Source organism: Chiloscyllium punctatum, chromosome 10 (assembly GCF_047496795.1).
Source record: "Chiloscyllium punctatum isolate Juve2018m chromosome 10, sChiPun1.3, whole genome shotgun sequence".
NCBI lineage: Eukaryota > Metazoa > Chordata > Chondrichthyes > Orectolobiformes > Hemiscylliidae > Chiloscyllium > Chiloscyllium punctatum.
This window is the reverse complement of record NC_092748.1, coordinates 74,174,116-74,194,292: the sequence shown is the minus strand read 5'-3', so window position 1 is coordinate 74,194,292 and position 20,177 is coordinate 74,174,116. Positions and strand designations below refer to the sequence as shown.

The window sequence follows — 20,177 nt, the reverse complement described above, 5'->3', positions numbered from 1 at the left end:
AGCCCTGTCTTGAAAATGAACATGAAGTGTTTACTGTGGAATTATTGTTTATTGATAAATGCATCCGATAATGTTTGACCTTAAAATGGTTTCCTGGAATGGGCTGATGACCCCTTCATTTGACCAGAATAATCAAGCTCCCATCTTCATCTCACAAACTTTACATCCACAAGACATTCAGATGACACTGAATGTTGCAGCATAAATTATCAATGTGTTAGAGGGAGTTAAGATCTCTGCAGTTACTGCAGCATAACCGTATCACAAAAGAAAATAACAGAAAGCATTAAGTGACGGAAGACCCAATGGGTCTTGAGTTTCAGGTTTGACAACATAAGTGTGTGAATAGGAGTTATGCCTGGCAAAAAGCACTGTCAGAAATCCACTGATAGTTCATTTAAGTTTTTCGAGGAGGTGATTTGTGAAATTCGCAGATGAATCAATCCAAATACACAAGGACTGGGGGGACGTGGGGGTGTAATGAAAAATTAAGGAAGTGCAAAGTTTCTACATTGAAAATCTTAACTTCTGTGGCTGAACTGGATCTTACCTGGCTGGTGGTAGTGAAAGAAAGTGGTTTGTGATGAAGTATTCTGATTCTGTTAAAAGTTAGAGAAGAGGGATACAATTGCTGGAGGTAAAGCTATTACATGTTGCATAATGGGTCAATTAGGAAGAGTGGGATACTGAAGGCATTATTAGCTCCATGTTGTTGAGAAAGTTGAATATCATGCCTGCTACATCAAGAAAAATGAGAAAAGAATACATGGAAGTTCTGTGTGGTTGCTTCCAACATGTCTGGCAGATTAATGGGAAGGAAAGGAGTTCTCTGCCTTTGCTATACACTGAAATTCATTAGATTTCACTTCATTGTTTGACAGCATGGAAAAAACATCAGCTTCTGCAAACCTTGATCCAATCATGTGAACTCCAGCTAACTCACCTCAATGTGCAGGCACTGAATGAGGTATTTTCAGTCCTGGGGTGTCATCAGGGTGAGGCTGCAAAGTATACAGGGCAGTTTTGGAGAAACTCCAGGATGTTGGTCCAGTTACTCTTAGGAATTTAAATAACTATTTGATTTCTTAAAGTCCATTCCCCAACTGGTCAATGGCAACCAGAATTATGCTCCCAGCTCCGTTGGTGTAGCTACTGTACCATGTCTCCTGACACCGGATGCTGCCTGAACTGCTGTGCTCTTCCAGCACCTTTAATCCAGCAAAACAAAGGAGCAACCAATCATCCTTGCACAAGGTGCCTTTATTTTGAGGATCAGTCTGATGAAAAGTCCATGACAAGATCATCCCAGAATTTGAGTGCCTTCTGGAAGAGCCAGCTATAATAAGGTGCTGATAATATTCAGCAGTAGCTGTCCACATCTCAGAATTCTGGTCCCAGGTAGCATTATAATAGGACAAAGAGAAGATTGCACAGTAAGCAAAGGTGTGTATGGGGAAAAACTGATCAATCTTTTCGTACATAATTATAATAAATCATTGGAAAATTTAATGCAAGGATTGCTGAGCATTTGACTTTCTTGTATGAAATACTTCTAATACTGAGTTTCAGAATAAGGATGATGTTGTTAATGATAAGACGCAAGGGAATCCTTAACTGTAAAGTTGAGAGGAGGTGATTGAGATTGTCAAATAATACTACTCCAGTCATCTGTGAAGAAACACCAAATGACTTTGTCTCTTAACTATCTATTCACCTTTGGGGTATGCAATAACACATGGATCCAATTAATGCAGTCATCAAAACTCTACAAAATCCAGCAATTCTCTTTCATCTGTTTGGGATCTTTATAAAATGCATAAACTTCAGTATTCTTGCAAACATAAGGCATTAGCAATTTGCTTTAAAAGGGATTGCACAGCAAAATGGTTAATCAGACAAAACACCCTTTGAATGAACTCTCGACATAAAAATTAAAAGCTGTCACAAAACTTCTGTAGGCAATTGATATGCAGATATAGTTCAGCAGTGAACAGATCTTCCCTAGGACTTCAAGAGTGAAGTCTAGCTGACTGACTCATGAGTTTCTTTGAACAATCTTTGAAAATGCACATGGGTCCATACATTCTATTGGGTGCTACTGCTTAATGACCTGACTATCCTGTGTGTTGCCTGATCAATCTGGTTTCCTCTACTACCTCTTGACTCTCTTCCCACCAGCATCGAAACATGTCTTTTTTAAAAATCTTTCAAATGACGTGGACATTGCTGACTAGACCAACATTTATTGCCCAACCCTAATTGCTGTGGAGAAGGTGGTGGTGAGTTTCCTTCTTGAACCGCTGCAGTCCTTAGGGTGTATTGATAAGAATTTTGATCTGTAGTAGTACAGGATCATTTCCAAATCATGATGGTTGTGGTTTGGAGAGGAATCTGTAAATGCTGGTGATCCTGTGTGTCTGCTACCATTGCATTTCTGGGTGGGAAAGGTTCTGGGTTTGGAAGGTGTTATCAAAGGAAACTTAATAGGTTACAGCTTTCCATCACTTTTTTGACGGTTGTGAGGAGTTTTATAATGCAGTAATTGGTCAGGTTGATTTGACCTGCTTTTTATGGACAGGATATACCTGGGGAATTTTCTGCATTGTCAAATGCCAGTGTTGTAACTGTAGCAGAAAAATATGGTTCGGGCCACAGTTAGTTCTGGAGTAGAGGTTTTCAAATACTATTGCCAAATGTTGGCATAGTCCATTAGCCTCTGCTATAACAAGCCTCTGTAGCCATTTCCTAATATTATGTGAATTGAATTGTCGAAGACTAGTATCTGTGAGGTGTAACCCTCGTGCCTCATAAAGTCACAAATTTGTGAATGTTAAGCTGGAGAGTTCACATTCAGCTGCTACTTAATTTGCGGTAAACAGTTGGTTGACTTAAAGGATGATAATAAAACAATCAGAAAGATAATCATACAAATTAGTGTATATATATTCATGTAAAAGTCAATTTTTTAAGTCTAAATTCTGTGCAAATATATAAGGGGTTGGCCTTCACACCTTATGAGTAATGTTATGGTTGAAATCCACCCTCTTCCATTGTCTTACTAGGTCATAAACAGTTCTTACCAACTATGTTCCCAAAAGTAGTTCAAAAAGAACCAAAGGTATCTGTATTACTGAATTAATAAACTCCATGGAAACAAGCATCAAATTTCATAGGCAAACATTTATCAATTGAAAAATATGCCATAAATACTAATTCATACAATTTCAGTTCTTTCACTATACCATATAGAACCAGAGCATGCACTGAACATGTACTAAAATGCAAAGAAAACTACACATCTACAGAATCAAATCATACACCCCAAGCTGCTTCTTGAATTATATGATTATGTGGATCATCAACATTACATCCACCAGCATTCACATTCTCAGGTGGCCATATCATTCCACAAAAATCATCTCTGCTATCAATGGTATTGGTTTTCCCAGATATCTTGAATGATTTGACATCCACCAGCATTTTAATTTCATTTCAGGTTTCTACAACCTACTCATACTGAATTACTGATGTCATAGCTTGGAGACTGCCTCTCTTGGTGAATGTTTTTGCTCCTCTAATTACCCAGTCAATTCACTTTTTTCTCATGTTATCACAGAAGACTTTGTTTTAAAGGAAATTCATTGGTTAAAAAAGGCTGACTTGACCACTTGGAATCACCACTATTTTGCCATCTAATTTCAAATGTAAAATTATTGCCAAGATATGATTTGATCATGTCACTTCAACTTTGCTCACCATTTGACTGGCTGGCATGTCAACATCTCTGAGAATCTTATCCATGTTCCAAATTCAGGCCAATCCCCTTTTCTTTGTTAACACTGTCATAAATTTTTAAATTTCGATGTCGTCAAGTTTTATGTTTCCTCTGTTGCACATTTATTTCTAAGGATTTGCTTAAGCTACATCAAAAGATTCCTCCAATCTCTAACACTCTTCTTCAATATCTTGATTCTTGCTGTGCACCACAATACTTGTCTCATTTATGTTTGGACTGTGCTATAGGATCTGCTGTTCCTTCTTGGTACAAAGTTGGCATATTAGAGAAGTGGGGTTAGTGCGACATCAGTGTACACTGATAAGGTGGTAATGTTGACATTGTATGTTGATGCATGCAGGCACAAAGAGTCGAACAGTCACTTCAATGTTGTGATATTGCTTGATTCTAACAAGTAAGTTTGCACCAGAATAAGTTTGACTTCAGTCCTGAGTGGGTGATAAGTACAAGCTTGGAATTTTTTGAGGGCTCAATTTATCCATGAGCTACATGACAGATGAATGATAGCTTGCCTAAATTAACCTTTCCATGAGAGCAACCATTGCTTTAGTATACAAGTAGTCTCCAGGTTATGAATCGTTCTGGTTTTGAGTCCATTTGCAAGTTGGAACACAACGCAGGACAATATAAAGTAGATGATTATAAGTACCGGGAATATTTATATCATAGAATCATACAGTGCATATGAGAACCTTCAGCCCATTGAGTCTGCACTGATATGGGTGAAACATCCAACCTATAACCTAATTCCTTTTATCAGCACTTATATGTCAGAGCTTTAAAAGCATACCTCTGTATGGGATCATGTTCATAAATACAAGCACTCATTAGTTAGATGTTCATAAATTGGGGACCCCCCCTGTATATAGTATTTATTTTTCCTGAAACAGAACATACCTGTAAACATCACATTAGCAACAAAAAGAATTCTGACTGTTCGAAGTTTGTGCAAAGATTTGTAGCTCGGGTGCTCATTGTTGTGGTTCTGTTCGCCGAGCTGGGAATTTGTGTTGCAGACATTTCGTCCCCTGTCTATGTGACATCCTCAGTGCTTGGGAGCCTCCTGTGAAGCGCTTCTGTGATGTTTCCTCTGGCATTTAAAGGGATTTGTATCTGCCGCTTCCGGTTGTCAGTTCTAGCTGTCCGCTGCAGTGGCTGGTATATTGGGTCCAGGTTGATGTGTTTGTTGATTGAATCAGTGGATGAGTGCCATGCCTCTAGGAATTCCCTGGCTGTTCTCTGTTTGGCTTGTCCTATAATAGTAGTGTTGTCCCAGTTGAACTCATGTTGCTTGTCATCTGAGTGTGTGGCTACGAAGGATAGCTGGTCGTGTCGTTTTGTGGCTAGTTGGTGTTCATGGATGCGGATCGTTAGCTGTCTTCCTGTTTGTCCTATGTAGTGTTTTGTGCAGTCCTTGCATGGGATTTTGTACACTTGGTTGGTTTTGCTCATGCTAGGTATCGGGTCTTTCGTCCTGGTGAGTTGTTGTCTGAGAGTGGCTGTTGGTTTGTGAGCAGTTATGAGTCCTAGTGGTCGCAGTAGTCTGGCTGTCAGATCAGAAATGCTCCTGATGTATGGTAGTGTGGCTAGTCCTTTGGGTTGTGGCATTCCGTTATCTTTCCCTTAGGCATCTGTTGATGAAATTGCAGGGGTATCTGTTTTTGGCGAATAGATTGTTCTTCCTCTTTTTGGTGTACTGCAGTGTGTTGTGGCCCTTTTGAACAGTGTCTTGATCTAACTTCTTTTGTGTGTGTTGGGGTGGTTGCTTTCATAGTTTAGGACTTGGTCTGTGTGTGTGGCTTTCCTGTAAACCTTTGTGGTGAATTCTCCGTTAGGTGTTCTCTGTACCATCACGTTTAGGAATGGGAGTTGGTTGTCCTTTTCTTCCTCTCTAGTGAATCGGATTCCTGTGAGTGTGGCGTTGATGATCCGGTGTGTGTTCTCTATTTCTGTGTTTTTAATGATTACAAAGGTATCATCTACATATCGGACCCAGAGTTTAGGTTGAATTTGAGGTAAGACTGTTTGTTCTAACCTTTGCCGCTTCTGCTATGAGTCCAGAGATGGGTGAGCCCATGGGTGTGCCGTTAATTTGTTCATATATTTGGTTGCTGAATTCTGACTGTCCTAAGTTGAAAATATTAAAGAGTGCACAAATGATGTCTGGGCTCAAACATAATGACTGATTTCTATGAACCCTTTTGTCTGATATGCTGAGTATAATGTTTGTACAGGCTAAGAAAAGGAGAGAACCCTATTTCTGCCATTTAACGTTGCTCTGTGATTCCTGGATCAACCATTTGGAGCCACCCTGCACCTGTAGAAGCAATGTATCAGTTGGAATATTAAAAAGGTGAGAGGAAGGATTCCCATCTTTATTTCTATTTGAAACACTTGCTGAGTGTTCCAACACACTAAGAAAAAGCTAACACTGTAGTCTGTAGTTGTCTCTAAATTTCTACATCCTGGTGCTGATATTAGGCAAACATTCTGCATATGTGCTGCTCCTGTTTAGGTTCTCAGTGAAAAGGACCAAAGACAATGAGCCCTATACATTTTTGGAATGTTACAGTATAGACACAGACTATTTAGTATTCAGGTTTGTTTCGTTATGAGTCACATAGCTCTCCTGATTGCTTCCGCTACACTTCAATATCCCTGCTTCCATAGACTTCATCAAAGAGGTCTAGCAAGCAATCCTACATTTTAAACACTGTCATACTTCTTGTGTCTATTTTAAATTTGCTTTCAAATTGAATTTGTGTCAATTTTTGAAGAAGGAAATTAGCACAGAAATATTCCTAATGTTTCATGACCACATAGCAAAAGATATAAAATTACCTGTAGGAAATTTCAGTTCAGTTTGACTTACAGTATTTATAAAGGAGATTGAACTTTAATGATGAATTATGCAATTTTTACTACACTGTTGACATTTGATTACTGAGAATCAATGTTACTAGCTTCTGGTTCTTCCACTCAAAGCACTCTTACTATTTATGCAGGCTAATTCAGTTTCCGTGAAGTGTATTTTTTTTTCTAAGACATAGCTGTAATTAATCCCATTAAAGACATCTATTCCTTTTATAAATCTCGCATTTCCAATTGGTAGTTCCTTTACTTAAAGGTGAATTGGAGTCAGAAACATACATAGTCTGAATGAAGAAGGACTAATTTTATGATTATATGCTTTACAGGAGACACCTCACAATTTCTCAAACTCAGTGCTGCCAGTAGAAATGACTGCCCAAATGGAAGGACAGGCAGGGAACTCCGAACAGTGGCAAACAAGAACGGATTACCACTCGGCTCATATTTCTTTAAACATTCATTCTGAGCTCTGCACAACTAGACAGGAATTCTGATCATTATTCCTTTGTAGATGCGGAATGTAGCTTAAATTAACATAGTGCCCCTGTAGTGCCCATGGGGGAAGTCAATCCATGTCCCCTTTGCAGCAGTCAGTGAGTTCAGCAGTATTCCAAGACTTAAATGTCCAGCAACACAGCCAGACACTTTGACAACTCTTGTGAAAGGCTAAGTATGTAAGGTAAGTGTGGGACTACGATGGCAATGTTTAAGGGATTAGGATACCAAAGTGAGTAGGGTACAAAGTGGGAGTGTTGGCAGAGTAGCTGGCATTGGTTAGGGATTGGGTTGGGGGAGTGGGTTGTGAGGGAATTTGGTGCCAGATGGTGGGGATGTGAGGGCCAGTGGTAAAGGGAGTTGGCTACATTTGGAGGTGGGAGTGCAGCTCCGATGGAGGTTGCAGGTCCTGGGTCTCAGGGGTTCAGGATAACAGCAGTATTGGATGTCAAGGTAGGCAGGGCTTCAGGCCAGATCCTTAGGGGTGGGTGGAGAATTTCTGACTGGGGTGTGGAGGGGATTGTGAGGAATGTGAGCTACGGGCAGTTGAGATGTGTTATGTAAATTGTGTGTGTGTGTGTGTGGTGGGGGTGGGAAGGTGGTGAGGTCAACTTCATAGTTACACAGAAGTTACACTGTGATTTTAATCATATGGTTACACAGAAGTTACACTGTGTTTTTAATCATATGGCATTCTTGAGGAATCTTTTAACTTTGTGTATGTTTAGCCCTCTGAATTCTCCAACACGGGGGAATGGTCCAACAGAACCTTCAATCTCCGGGGCAATTCCGACAGAGTCTGTTGCATCTGGGATTCTACAGAGTCCCGATGCACAACTCCAGTCTGCAAGGGTTAATAGCATATCTAGGCCACGCTCTTGTAAAATTTGCCCTCCCAAATATCACTGCTCAGAAACTGAACCAAATACATTTGAAAACACAAGAAACTGAAAAAAAATTGTCCCAGTTTCCTGAAAATAATTATTTTTCTAAATTATTGAATTCATTCGAATTTGCACAAATAATTAATTAATGTAATAAAAATTCATTTAGTTTGAAACTTTGTGACAATTCAAATGGTTGCAAGCACACTGCTCCATATCTGTGTAAGAATATTAGCTTGGTCTCTTCCATAGTTAACACGGTATACCACAAAGGAGTCCATTAGCTCAGTTGGCTGGGTGGCTGGCTCGTGAGGCAGAATGCCACCACAGTATGGATTTAATTCCCACACCAGCTGAGATTGTCATGGAAGTTTCTTATTCTCAATATCTTTCTCTCACCTGAAGTGTAGTGACCCTCAGTTATACCACCACCAGTCATTTCTCTCTGATGGGAGAGCAACCTTACGGTCTCTGAATACTATAGTGACTTTACTTTTTTATTGTTACCCAAAAAGGAGTACTTAAACCTTTTACCCTGGTATTCTTCCCTTGTGACAGACAAAAGGCAGGGAACCAACTCAGAATTTAATTTAAAAAACTCTTTTTTATTTTAATTCTTTAAGTATAATAATCAAAGTAAAACTTACATATGTTGCAACATTTACTTCTTATTTCATCTAACTTAGCTTTAACTCAATTTATTTAACTTCACTTTACCTTACTTTACTTAATTCACATTTAACTCCAACCCTAACTTTAGCTCTATAAGTTTGGCTTGAATAAATTACTATCACGATTCGAGGGGTGGCTAACTTTGTTCTCTGCCTAGATCTTGCCTCAAGGTTCTTTATTTTCTCTGGAAGTGATTTCATGGCACATGCTTCTCAAATGTGGTCTCAAAGGCTACTCCTGAGAAAATCTTATGTTCTGTTAACTTGTTTGAAAATGTGTTCCATTTCCAAAATGATCTCTGGCACTCAGCCAATGAATTGATTCATATCCTGATCACATTGTTCAATCCTAACCAATGGATCTTACTGGTAAATGATTCCCAAATGCTTCCACTACATCATAAACAGTGGCATTCCATGCTCCACGTATGTCCTGAGACAAACATAAAACCTACTTTATTTTGTCAGGGAACCGCAGGTCGCAACATATCCTAGCTATAGTTTTAACTGAGGTCAGTGTATAAACTAGCTTGACTAAAATTTCCAGCATGCTCAATTGTGGCTCTTTCTGCTGCTTGTCACCTGACCATATTATTATAAAACCATTCTGGACTGATCACTGAAACTGTTCAACAACTCTACCAATATTATATTCACAACATATTTATAATTTTACACCATATTACCAATCAGCTGAATGCAATCATGTATATCAACTAGTCTAACAGTCAGTTGAAGGATGTTCTCTTCATGTTTCAGACACTGTGAAATTGAAACATGACAGCTAAAAGTTACAAATAGTCAAAATAACACACAATTATAATTGTATTACAATTGTATTAAAACTTGCAATTGCAAAACACATTTCTGATTTTAACAGTGATTCTGTGAGAAATGGGTGTTTCATTGGCTCAAAGGTTTTAAAGAACAAACAGCACAGAAACAGGCCGTTAGACCCACCAAGCCTGGCTGACTCATAGGCCCTTTGAAACTAAAGTCCATGTAGACAACATACATTGCCCTACCTTCATCAATCATCTTTGTTACTTATACAAAAACTAATCATGTTTGTGAGACATGACCTGCCCGTACAAAGCCATGCTGCCTATCACAAATATATCTAGATTTTTCAAAACATGATTGAATCCAGTCCTAAGAATCTTCTCCAATAATTTCCCTACCACTAACATAAGGCTTACCATCATATAATTTCCCAGATTATCCCAGTTACCCTTCTTAAACATAGGTACAACACTGGCTATTCTCCAGTCTTCTGGAACCTTTGCTGTGCCTGAAGAGGATAAAAAGACTTCGTGCAAGAACCCAGCAATTTCCTCCCTTGCATTTGTCAATATTCTGGAATAGATCTCATCAAACCTTGGTGAATTATCTAACTTTATGCTTTTCAAAACATCCAGCATTTACCCCCTTATTTAATATAGTCATGCCCTAAAATAGGAGAAAGTGAGGACTGCAGATGCTGGAGATCAGAGCTGAAAAATGTGTTGCTGGAAAAGCGCAGCATCCAAGGAGCTGGAGAATCAACGTTTCGGGCATAAGCCCTTCTTCAGGAATGAGGAGGGTGTGCCAAACAGGCTAAGATAAAAGGTAGGGAGGAGGGACTTGGGGGAGGGGTGTTGGGAATGCGATAGTTGGAAGGAGGTTAAGGTGAGGGTGATAGGCCGGAGAGGGGGTGGGGGTGGAGAGATCGGGAAGAGGATTGCAGGTCAAGAAGGTGGTGCTGAGTCTGAGGGTTGGAACTGAGATAAGGGGGGAGAGGGGAAATGAGGAAGCTGGAGAAATCAGCATTCATCCCTTGTGGTTGGAGGATTCCTAGGCGGAAGATGAGGCACTCTTCCTCCAGGCATTGTGTTGCCATGGTGTGGCGATGGAGGAAGCCAAGGATCTGCATGTCCTTGGTGGAGTGGGAGGGGGAGTTAAAGTGTTCAGCCACAGGGCGGTTGGGTTGGTTGGTGCGGGTACCCCAGAGGTGTTCTCTGAAACATTCCGCAAGTAGGCGGCCTGTCTCTCCAATGTATAGGAGGCCACATCGGGTGCAGTGGATGCAGTAAATGATGTGTGTGGAGGTGCAGGTGAATTTGTGATGCATATACAAGGAGCCCTCGGGGCCTTGGAGGGAAGTGAGGGGGGAGGTGTGGGCACAAGTTTTGCATTTCTTGCGTTTGCAGGGGAAGGTGCCGGGAGTGGAGGTTGGGTTGGTGGAGGGTGTGGACCTGACGAGGGAGTTGCGGAGGGAGTGGTCTTTCCGGAACGCTGATAGGGGAGGGGAGTGAAATATATCCTTGGTGATGGGGTCTGTTTGGAGGTGGCGGAAATGACGAAGGATGATATGATGTATCTAGAGGTTGGTGGGGTGATAGGTGAGAACCAATGAGGTTCTGTCCTGGTGGCGATTGGAGAGGCGGGGTTCAAGGGCGGAAGACCGGGAAGTGGAGGAGATGCGGTGGAGAGCATCGTCAACCACGTCTGAGGGGAAATTGCGGTCTTTGAAGAAGGAGGCCATCTGGGTTGTTTGGTATTGGAATTGATCCTCCTTGGAGCAGATGTAGTGGAGGCGAAGGAATTGGGAATATGGGTTGGCGTTTTTACAGGGGGCAGGGTGGGACGAGGTGTAATCTAGGTAGCTGTGGGAGTCAGTCGGTTTATAGTAAACGTCCGTGTTGAGTCGGTCACCCGAGATAGAAATGGAGAGGTCTAGAAAGTGGAGGGAGGAGTCTGAGACGGTCCAGGTAAATTTGAGGTCGGGGTGGAAGGTGTTAGTAAAGTGGATGAACTGTTCAACCTCCTCTTGGGAGCACAAGGTAGCGCCGATACAGTCATCGATGTAGCGGAGGAAAAGGTGGGGGGTGGTGCCAGTGTAGCTGCGGAAGATGGACTGTTCCACATATCCTACGAAGAGGCAGGCATAGCTGGGGACCATGCGGGTGCCCATGGCTACTCCTTTGGTTTGGAGGAAGTGGGAGGATTGGAAAGAGAAGTTGTAAAGAGTGAGGACCAGTTCAGTCAGTCGAAGGAGGGTGTCAGTGGAAGGGTACTGGTTGGGTCGGCGGGAAAGGAAGAAGCGGAGGGCTTTGAGGCCTTCGTGATGGGGGATACCTTGTGCTCCCACGAGGAGGTTGAACAGTTCATCCACTTTACAAACACCTTTCACCCCGGCCTCAAATTTACCTGGACTGTCTCAGACTCCTCCCTCCCCTTCCTAGACCTCTCCATTTCTATCTCGGGCGACCAACTCAACACGGACATTTACTATAGACCGACTGACTCCCACAGCTATATAGATTACACCTCCTCCCACCCTGCTCCTGTAAAAACGCCATCCCATATTCCCAATTCCTTTGCCTCCGCCGCATCTGCTCCCAGGAGGACCAATTTCAATACCGAACAACCCAGATGGCCTCCTTCTTCAAAGACCGCAATTTCCCCTCAGACGTGGGTAACGATGCTCTCCACTGCATCTCTACCACTTCCTGCTCCTCTGCCCTTGAACCCCACCTCTCCAATCGCCACCAGGACAGAACCCCACTGGTCCTCACCTACCACCCCACCAACCTCTAGATACATCGTATCATCCTTCGTCATTTCCCCACCTCCAAACAGACCCCACCACCAAGGATATATTTCACTCCACTCCCCTATCAGCATTTCAGAATGACCACTCCCTCCGTGACTCCCTCGTCAGATCCACATCTCCCACCAACCCAACCTCCACCCTCGGCACCTTCCCCTGCAACCGCAAAAAATGCAAAACTTGCGCCCACACCTCCCCCCTCACTTCCCTCCAAGGCCCCAAGGGATCCTTCCATATGCGTAATAAGTTCACCTGCACCTCCACACACATCATTTACTGCATCAACTGAACCGATGTGGCCTCCTATACATTGGGGAGACAGGCCATCTACTTGCGGAACGTTTCAGAGAGCACCTCTGGGACACCCGCACCAACCAACCCAACCGCCCCGTGGCTGAACACTTTAACTCCCCCTCCCACTCCGCCAAGAACATGTAGGCCCTTGGCCTCCTCCATATCGCCAGACCATGGCAACATGACGTCTGGAGGAACAGCACCTCATCTTCCGCCTAGGAACCCTCCAACCACAAGGGATGAATGCTGATTTCTCCAGCTTCCTCATTCCCCACCCCCCCCCCAACCTTTTCTCTGTCCCAACCCTCAGACTCACCACCACCTTCTTGACCTGCAATCTTCTTCCCGACCTCTCTGCCCCCACTGCCTCTCCGGCCTATCACCCTCACCTTAACCTCCTTCCACCTATCGCATTCCCAAAGCCCCTCCCCAAGTCCCTCCTCCCTACCTTTTACCTTAGCCTGCTTGGCACACCCTCCTCATTCCTGAAGAAGGGCTTGTGCCCGAAACATCGATTGTCCTGCTCCTATGATGCTGCCTGACCTGCTGCTCTTTTCCAGCAACACATATTTCATGCCCTAAAATATCTAGACTCACCATCCAGCATGTTCTTCTTCTTTATGAATACCAATGCAAAGTATTTATAAAGGAATTTGTCCATTTCCTCGAGCTCCATGAATAAATGCCCTGTTTTGTCCTTGAGTGGACCTACCCTTTCCTTAGCTACCCTGTTTCTCCTTATATATTTATATAACATCTTGGGATTTTCTTTTATCCCATTTGTTAAGGACATTTCATGATTCTTTTTACCCCTCCCAAGTCCTTGTTTAAGTTCTTTCCTACTTTCTTTATATTTGTTGATGGATGTGTCTTGTATGTAAGTTAGCTTGCTGAGATTGATGGTGTGTTTTCAGACGTTTCATCACCATGACTAGGTAACATCATCAGTGAGAGTCTCCGGTGAAGTGCTGGTGGTATTTCCTGCCTCTCTATTTATAGGTATTGGTTTCTTAAGGTGGGTTATGTCCAGTTTTCTTTCTCAAGGGGTGATACACAGGATTTAAATCGATGTGTTTATTGATGGAGTTCTGGTTAGAATGCCATGCCTCTAAGAATTTTTGTGCATATCTTTGTTTCGCCTGTCCTAGGATATGTGTGTTGTCCCAATCAAAGAGGTGTCCTTTTTTGTCTGTATATATAGAAACTAGTGATAGTGGGTCATGTCTTTTGGTGACCGTTGGTGTTCATGTATCCTGGTGGCAAGTTTCTTGCTCGCTTGTTCAATATAGTGTTTTTTACAGTTCTTGCATGGTATCTTGTAAATAACATTAGTTTTGCTGGTGGCATGTTATGAATCCTTTAGGTTCATTAGTCATTATTTAAGTGTGTGGGAGGGTTTGTGGGCTACCATGACGCCAAGAGGTCTGAGTAGTCTGGAAGTCATTTCTGATATGTATTTGATTTAAGTTAATGTGGCTATAGTTTTTGGTTGCATTGTGTCTGCTTGTTTGGGTTCGTTTCTGAGGAATCGGTGGATTGTGTTTATTGGGTACCCATTTTTCTTGAAAGCATTGTATAGATATTTTTCTTCTGCTTTTTGTAGTTCTTGGGTTCTGTGGTGTGATGTAGCTCATTGAAGTAATGTCTTATGCAGCTCTGTTTGTGAGTGTTGGGATGATTGCTTCTGAAGTTAAGTATTTGGTCTGCGTTTGTTGTTTTTCTGTAGACACTAATTTGAAGCTCTCTGTTAACTATATGTTCAACTGTCACATCTAGGAATGGGAGTCTGTTGTCATTCTCCTCCTCTTTTGTGAATTTTATGCCTGTCAGGATATTGTTGGTGGTGTTGTATGTTTTCTCTAATTTGTTCCGTTTTGTAATGACCAAATGTCATCTATGTAGCGGACCCAAAGTTTGGGTTGGATAGATGGGAGGGCAGCTTGTTCAAGTCTCTGCATGACTGCTTCTGCTATGAGCTCTGATATTGGTGATCTCATAGGTGTTCCGTTGACTTGTTTGTAGGTTTTGTTATTGATGGTGAGGCACAGATCTACTCGTTTGAGGATGTTGTCTTTGCTGATGAAGTTGGTGTTGTCTGGTATTTGTGGTCTTGGTTTTCCTAGTAGAGGTGTCAGTATTTCTTTGGCCAGGTCGATGTTAATTGATGTGAAAAGGGCTATAATGTCAAATGAAACCATTATTCCATCCTTTTCTATCTTTGTGTCTTTGATGATGCTGAGGAATTCTTGGGTGGAGTGAATGGAGTGGTGTGAATCTTCAATTAGGTGTTTTAGTTTTTGGTCTTGTCTTAGGTTTCCTATAACTTATATATGCCTCCTTTTTCTTTTTGACAAAGTTCACAATTTCTCTTGTCATGCAAGGTTCCCAAACCTTCCAATTGTTATCCTTCATTGTCACAGCAACATGCTAGTCCTAAACTCTAATCAACTGGCCTTAAAATATTCCCATATGCCAGATGTGGGTCTACCCTCAAATAACTGGCCCCAATCTACATTCCCCACCTGAACTGTCCCAGAAGACATCACAATGATCCACATATTTGCAGCCCTTCCTCCTAAAGCAAATCTTTAGCCATACATTTAACTGTAGTATTTTCCTATTCCTAGCCTCACTGGCATGTGGCATGGGAGTAAACCTGAGATTATATTCCTAGAGGTCGTGCTTTTCAATTTACGATCTAACTTGCAGGACCCTGTCACTCTTCCTTCCTATGTGATTAGTACCAAAGTGTGTACCATGACCTCTGGATGTTGGCCTTGCTTTTGAGAATGTCCCACATCCGCTCAGATACATCCTTCACCCTCGCGCCAGAGAGGCACCACATCATTCTGGATTCTCTTTTGCAGCTGCAGAAACACCTGTCTGTGCGCTTGACTTCAGAATCCCTTATTACTACTGCTTTACTGCACTATGACTCTCCCTGCTGTACAATAGTGCCAGCACTGTGGCTGCTGCTATCACTATCCCCTGATAGTAATCCCCTGCAACAGTATCCAAAATGGTAAACTTGTTAGAGAGTGGATAGCTATTGGGGACTCCTGCACTGTCTGTCTTTGAACGATCATCCATCTCAGATGACCATGTCTTTAAAACTGTACACTCCTAAGTGTCTCCAACTTATCATTGTATTCTAAAAATGCACACAACTATCACGCAAGTTCAGGAAACATCTGGCAACTTATCTTCTATACAGTTGGAATAGGTGAAGGTCTTTTGTGACACAAATAATCTAATATCAGTAGATCTCAAGTATGCATTATAATTTACTTCTGTGTGAATATTTAGCTGGCACCATTTTTAGTAATTTAAATCACAGACTGTCAAACTTGCCTTTTTTCTTTGCATTGTCCATAATTAGAATGTCTGCTCAATGGCCGATTAGCATATAGCTCTACTGTTAATATCTGTTGACGTTATCACAACAAACTGCATGTTGGATATAATGACAACTGAAGCATAGCATTCATCTTCAGACATGTTTCTGAGACTTATTCATATATCACAAATTCTCCATGCCTTCATGCATTTAAACAGTAAGCAGACATGATTATAAATCATGCTTTCATTAACATTTATGACTAAACTTAGTGAATGGAACAAAAGACATTTCAATATGTTTCAAAATGCTGAAGCCTTACCTTCTTCAGAAACCTTACACCATAGGAAAATATGTAAAGGTAAAATGTAAACTTCCACCTGTAGAAGAAGAAAATATATGAGAATCATAAGGAAGCAGTTACTCATTGCAATTTATTATTAGACACTCACAAACTCAGTAGCAACAAAATTAGAATATGGAGCAGCTATGATGCTGCAATACAAATCAATAGTTCTGTATTCAGATCAAACAGGTATATTTTTTGTGCAAATTTATGTTAACAGAATATGCTTAGTTTTAGTTGTTGAGCAACAATGAACAGAGCATGGTAGTGCATGGAGTTGTTATCATTGGTCTGAGCTTTGCTTCAGGTACATTGCATTCTTCATTTTAAAAAATTAATACTTCTTGGTTTGACTCACAATTGAAATATTAACATAAACATCAATAAAGAATTATACTCAGTTAAAATGAAAAGTGTTAATCAATCCATTACTTGCACTGTTCATTTTTAGCTGTATAAATCTATTCAGAAGTCTCTGCCTGCCATATAATGCAATGGCGCACAGCTTTATTAGACAGCACATTGTTTGTAGCGAGCAGTGGCAAGACGTAGGGAGCTAAATTTGATTTTATGCTACATGTTCATTTCAATGATTGTGGAAGCAATGGCCTTGTGATGTTTTCACTGGACAATTAATCCAGTTTACCCAGGTAATATTCAGAGGACCTAGGTTCAAATTCCACCATGTTAGATTGTAAAGTTTGAGTTTTAAAAAATTCAAATTGCAAGTCTAATGATGACTATGAACTCATTGGCAATTGTCAGAAAATCCCACCTGGTTCACTAATGTCCTTTAGAGAAGAAAACTGCCATCCTTACCTGGTCTGACCTACATGTAACTCCAGACCCACAGCAATGTGGTTGACTCTTAATGGAATTAGGGATGGGCAATAAATGCTGGCCTAGCCAGTGACAACCTCATCTCAGGGATGAACAAAAAAAAAAATTCCAGTCAGTGTGAACCTCACTGTTGGTTGGTTGGACACATTAGCAGAGAGCAAACAGCATCATTTAAAGTTAGCTTTAACTGCTAGAAGGTAGCATCTCATAAAGGGGAGGATTATGACTAGAACAAGTATTGTCCATTCCCAATTCCCCAGAGGGCAATTAAAAGTCAACCACATTGCTGTGGGTCTGGAGTCATATGTAGGTGTAGGCCAGACCAGGTAAGGAAGGCAGGTTCCTTCCCTAACAGACATTAGTAGTGCAGATAATCAGCAATGGTCTCATGATCATCATTCAACTCTTAACTCCAGATTTTAATTGAATTCAAATTCCACCATCTGATGTGGAAGGATTCAAACCTAGTTCGTCAGAACACTACCTGGGTCTCTGGATTAACAGTCCAGTGATAACAGGCCATCACCTCCCACTGTCTCATGCATTAAGTGACACTGAGCTAGGAAATCTTGAAGAGTGACACAACATGACAGAGTGTGTTTAAGACGTTTCGTCCCCTGTCTAGGTGACATCCTCAGTGCTTGGGAGCCTCCTGTGAAGCGCTTCTGTGATCTTTCCTCCGGCATTTGTAATGGTTTGAATCTGCCGCTTCCGGTTGTTAGTTCCAGCTGTGCGTTGCAGTGGTCAGTATATTGAGTCCAGATCGATGTGCTTATTGATTGAATCTGTGGATGAGTGCCATGCCTCTAGGAATTCCCTGGCTGTTCTCTGTTTGGCTTGTCCTATAATAGTAGTGTTGTCCCAGTCGAATTCATGTTGCTTGTCATCTGCGTGTGTGGCTACTAAGGATAGCTGGTGGTGTCGTTTCGTGACTAGTTGGTGTTCATGGATGCGGATCGTTAGCTGTCTTCCTGTTTGTCCTATGTCATGTTTTGTACAGTCCTTGCAAGGGATTTTGTATACTACATTGGTTTTGCTCATGCTGGGTATCGGATCCTTCATTCTGGTGAGTTGTTGTCTGAGAGTGGCTGTTGGTTTGTGTGCTGTTATGAGTCCTAGTGGTCACAGTAGTCTGGCTGTCAGTTTAGAAATGTTTTTGATGTATGGTAGCGTGGCTAGTCCTTTGGGATGCGGCATGTCCTTGTTCCGTTGTCTTTCCCTTAGGCATCTGTTGATGAAATTGCAGGGGTATCCGTTTTTGTCGGATACATTGTATAGGTGTTCTTCTTCCTCTTTTTGCAGTTCTGGTGTACTGCAGTGAGTTGTGGCTCTTTTGAATAGTGTCTTGATGCAACTTCTTTTGTGTGTGTTGGGGTGGTTGCTTTCGTAGTTCAGGACTTGGTCTGTGTGTGGGGCTTTCCTGTACACCTTTGTGGTGAATTCTCTGTTCGGTGTTCCCTGTACCATCACGTCTAGGAATGGGAGTTGGTTGTCCTTTTCTTCCTCTCTACTGAATCAGATTCCTGTGAGTGTGGAGTTGATAATCCGGTGTGTGTTCTCTATTTCTGTGTTTTTAATTATTACAAAGTTATCATCTACAAATCTGACCCATCCGCATCCATGAACACCAACTAGCCACGAAACCAGCTATCCTTAGTAGCCACACACGCAGATGACAAGCAACATGAATTCGACTGGGACAACACTACTATTATAGGACAAGCCAAACAGAGAACAGCCAGGGAATTCCTAGATGCATGGCACTCATCCACAGATTCAATCAATAAGCACATCGATCTGGACCCAATATACCGACCACTGCAGCGGACAGCTGGAACTGACAACCATAAGCGGCAGATTCAAACCACTACAAATGCCAGAGGAAAGATCACAGAAGCGCTTCACAGGAGGCTCCCAAGCACTGAGGATGTCACCTAGACAGGGGACGAAACGTCTGCAACACAAATTCCCAGCTCGGCGAACAGAACCACAACATCGAGCACCCAAGCTACAAATCTTCTCACAAACTTTGAAGAGTGTGTTTAAGTTTAGTCCATTGAACTGAAGTTCTTGGTAGAGTTGGTAGAAAGGAGAAGTACCCTAATGTGGTGCACTATAAAGTGAGTGAGAGCAGATAGCTGTGAGGGTCGATGAAAAATGAAAAGGTGCAAGGATGTAGATACAGTTCAAGAAGTTAATTCACTGCACATGATTGATGAAGGTTATATATTATACATACTTTTTTCACACAAATTAACATGTATACTCAGGCAAAAGTGAAATTCTTGAAACCAAAGGTTTCAGGCAAACCTCATGGGATCAACTTTTACATGGCTAAGCTTTTGAGGGGTTTGCAGATGTGCTTGATTTAAACCCATGAGAAACCTAAAAAAAATTGAATAAAGTAGACACCAATGAAACTAATGTTATGCCTCACTAGGTAGCACTTGGGAAGCCAAGCACAGGTATTCCCAGAGTCATCACAAAACTTAAAGAATTTATCAGAATATGCGAATGCTCTCCAATTTACCTGTCTGGTTAGACTTAGGTGAATAGAAAACTTGGACAGATTTGTGTACTTATCAAGAATTATTATTTATTTCAACTAAACAGATTTAAGTATTGGTAAACAACTATGAACTGTCAACAAATAATCCTAATAGTTAAAATTCTAAACCCCCACCCTTATAAAACTTCCGTCATCTATACAGAGAGACAAAAATGTTTGGTCTTACGTGTGCAGAAAAAAGCCTGGAAGGCAGTTCAACAGTCTCAGCCTCCAGGGTTCACAGAGATAATCGTTTTGCTTGTCAAAACTTCCTGCTCTTCAATAACTCTTCAATAGATATTTTTCACTTCCTTATAGAATTACAGAGTGACTGATTCATAAATTATAAAGTCCCTGATGAATTAGTTAAAAACAACAGCCTATAGACACAAGCTGGCTTTCTTCAGATGTCAGGTACTTTATACTGCTGGGGGGGACACCACCTATTCAAAGGTCTGAAAGCTTCTGGCAATATTGTCTATACCCATAAACTGTTCAGCTAC

The 20,177-nt window shown here is 41.5% G+C and overlaps 1 protein-coding gene across 3 annotated transcripts in view; it reads right to left on the bottom strand.

The window, feature by feature from the left end:
• The window catches only part of cers6 (ceramide synthase 6), a 256,821-nt gene that overhangs the window by 113,986 nt on the left and 122,658 nt on the right, over positions 1-20,177 (bottom strand). For all 3 annotated transcript variants that reach the window (XM_072579520.1, XM_072579522.1, XM_072579521.1), the window contains exon 4: positions 16,263-16,320. In XM_072579520.1, the coding sequence (XP_072435621.1) occupies positions 16,263-16,320 (58 nt within the window). The remainder of the gene's footprint in view (positions 1-16,262; positions 16,321-20,177) is intronic.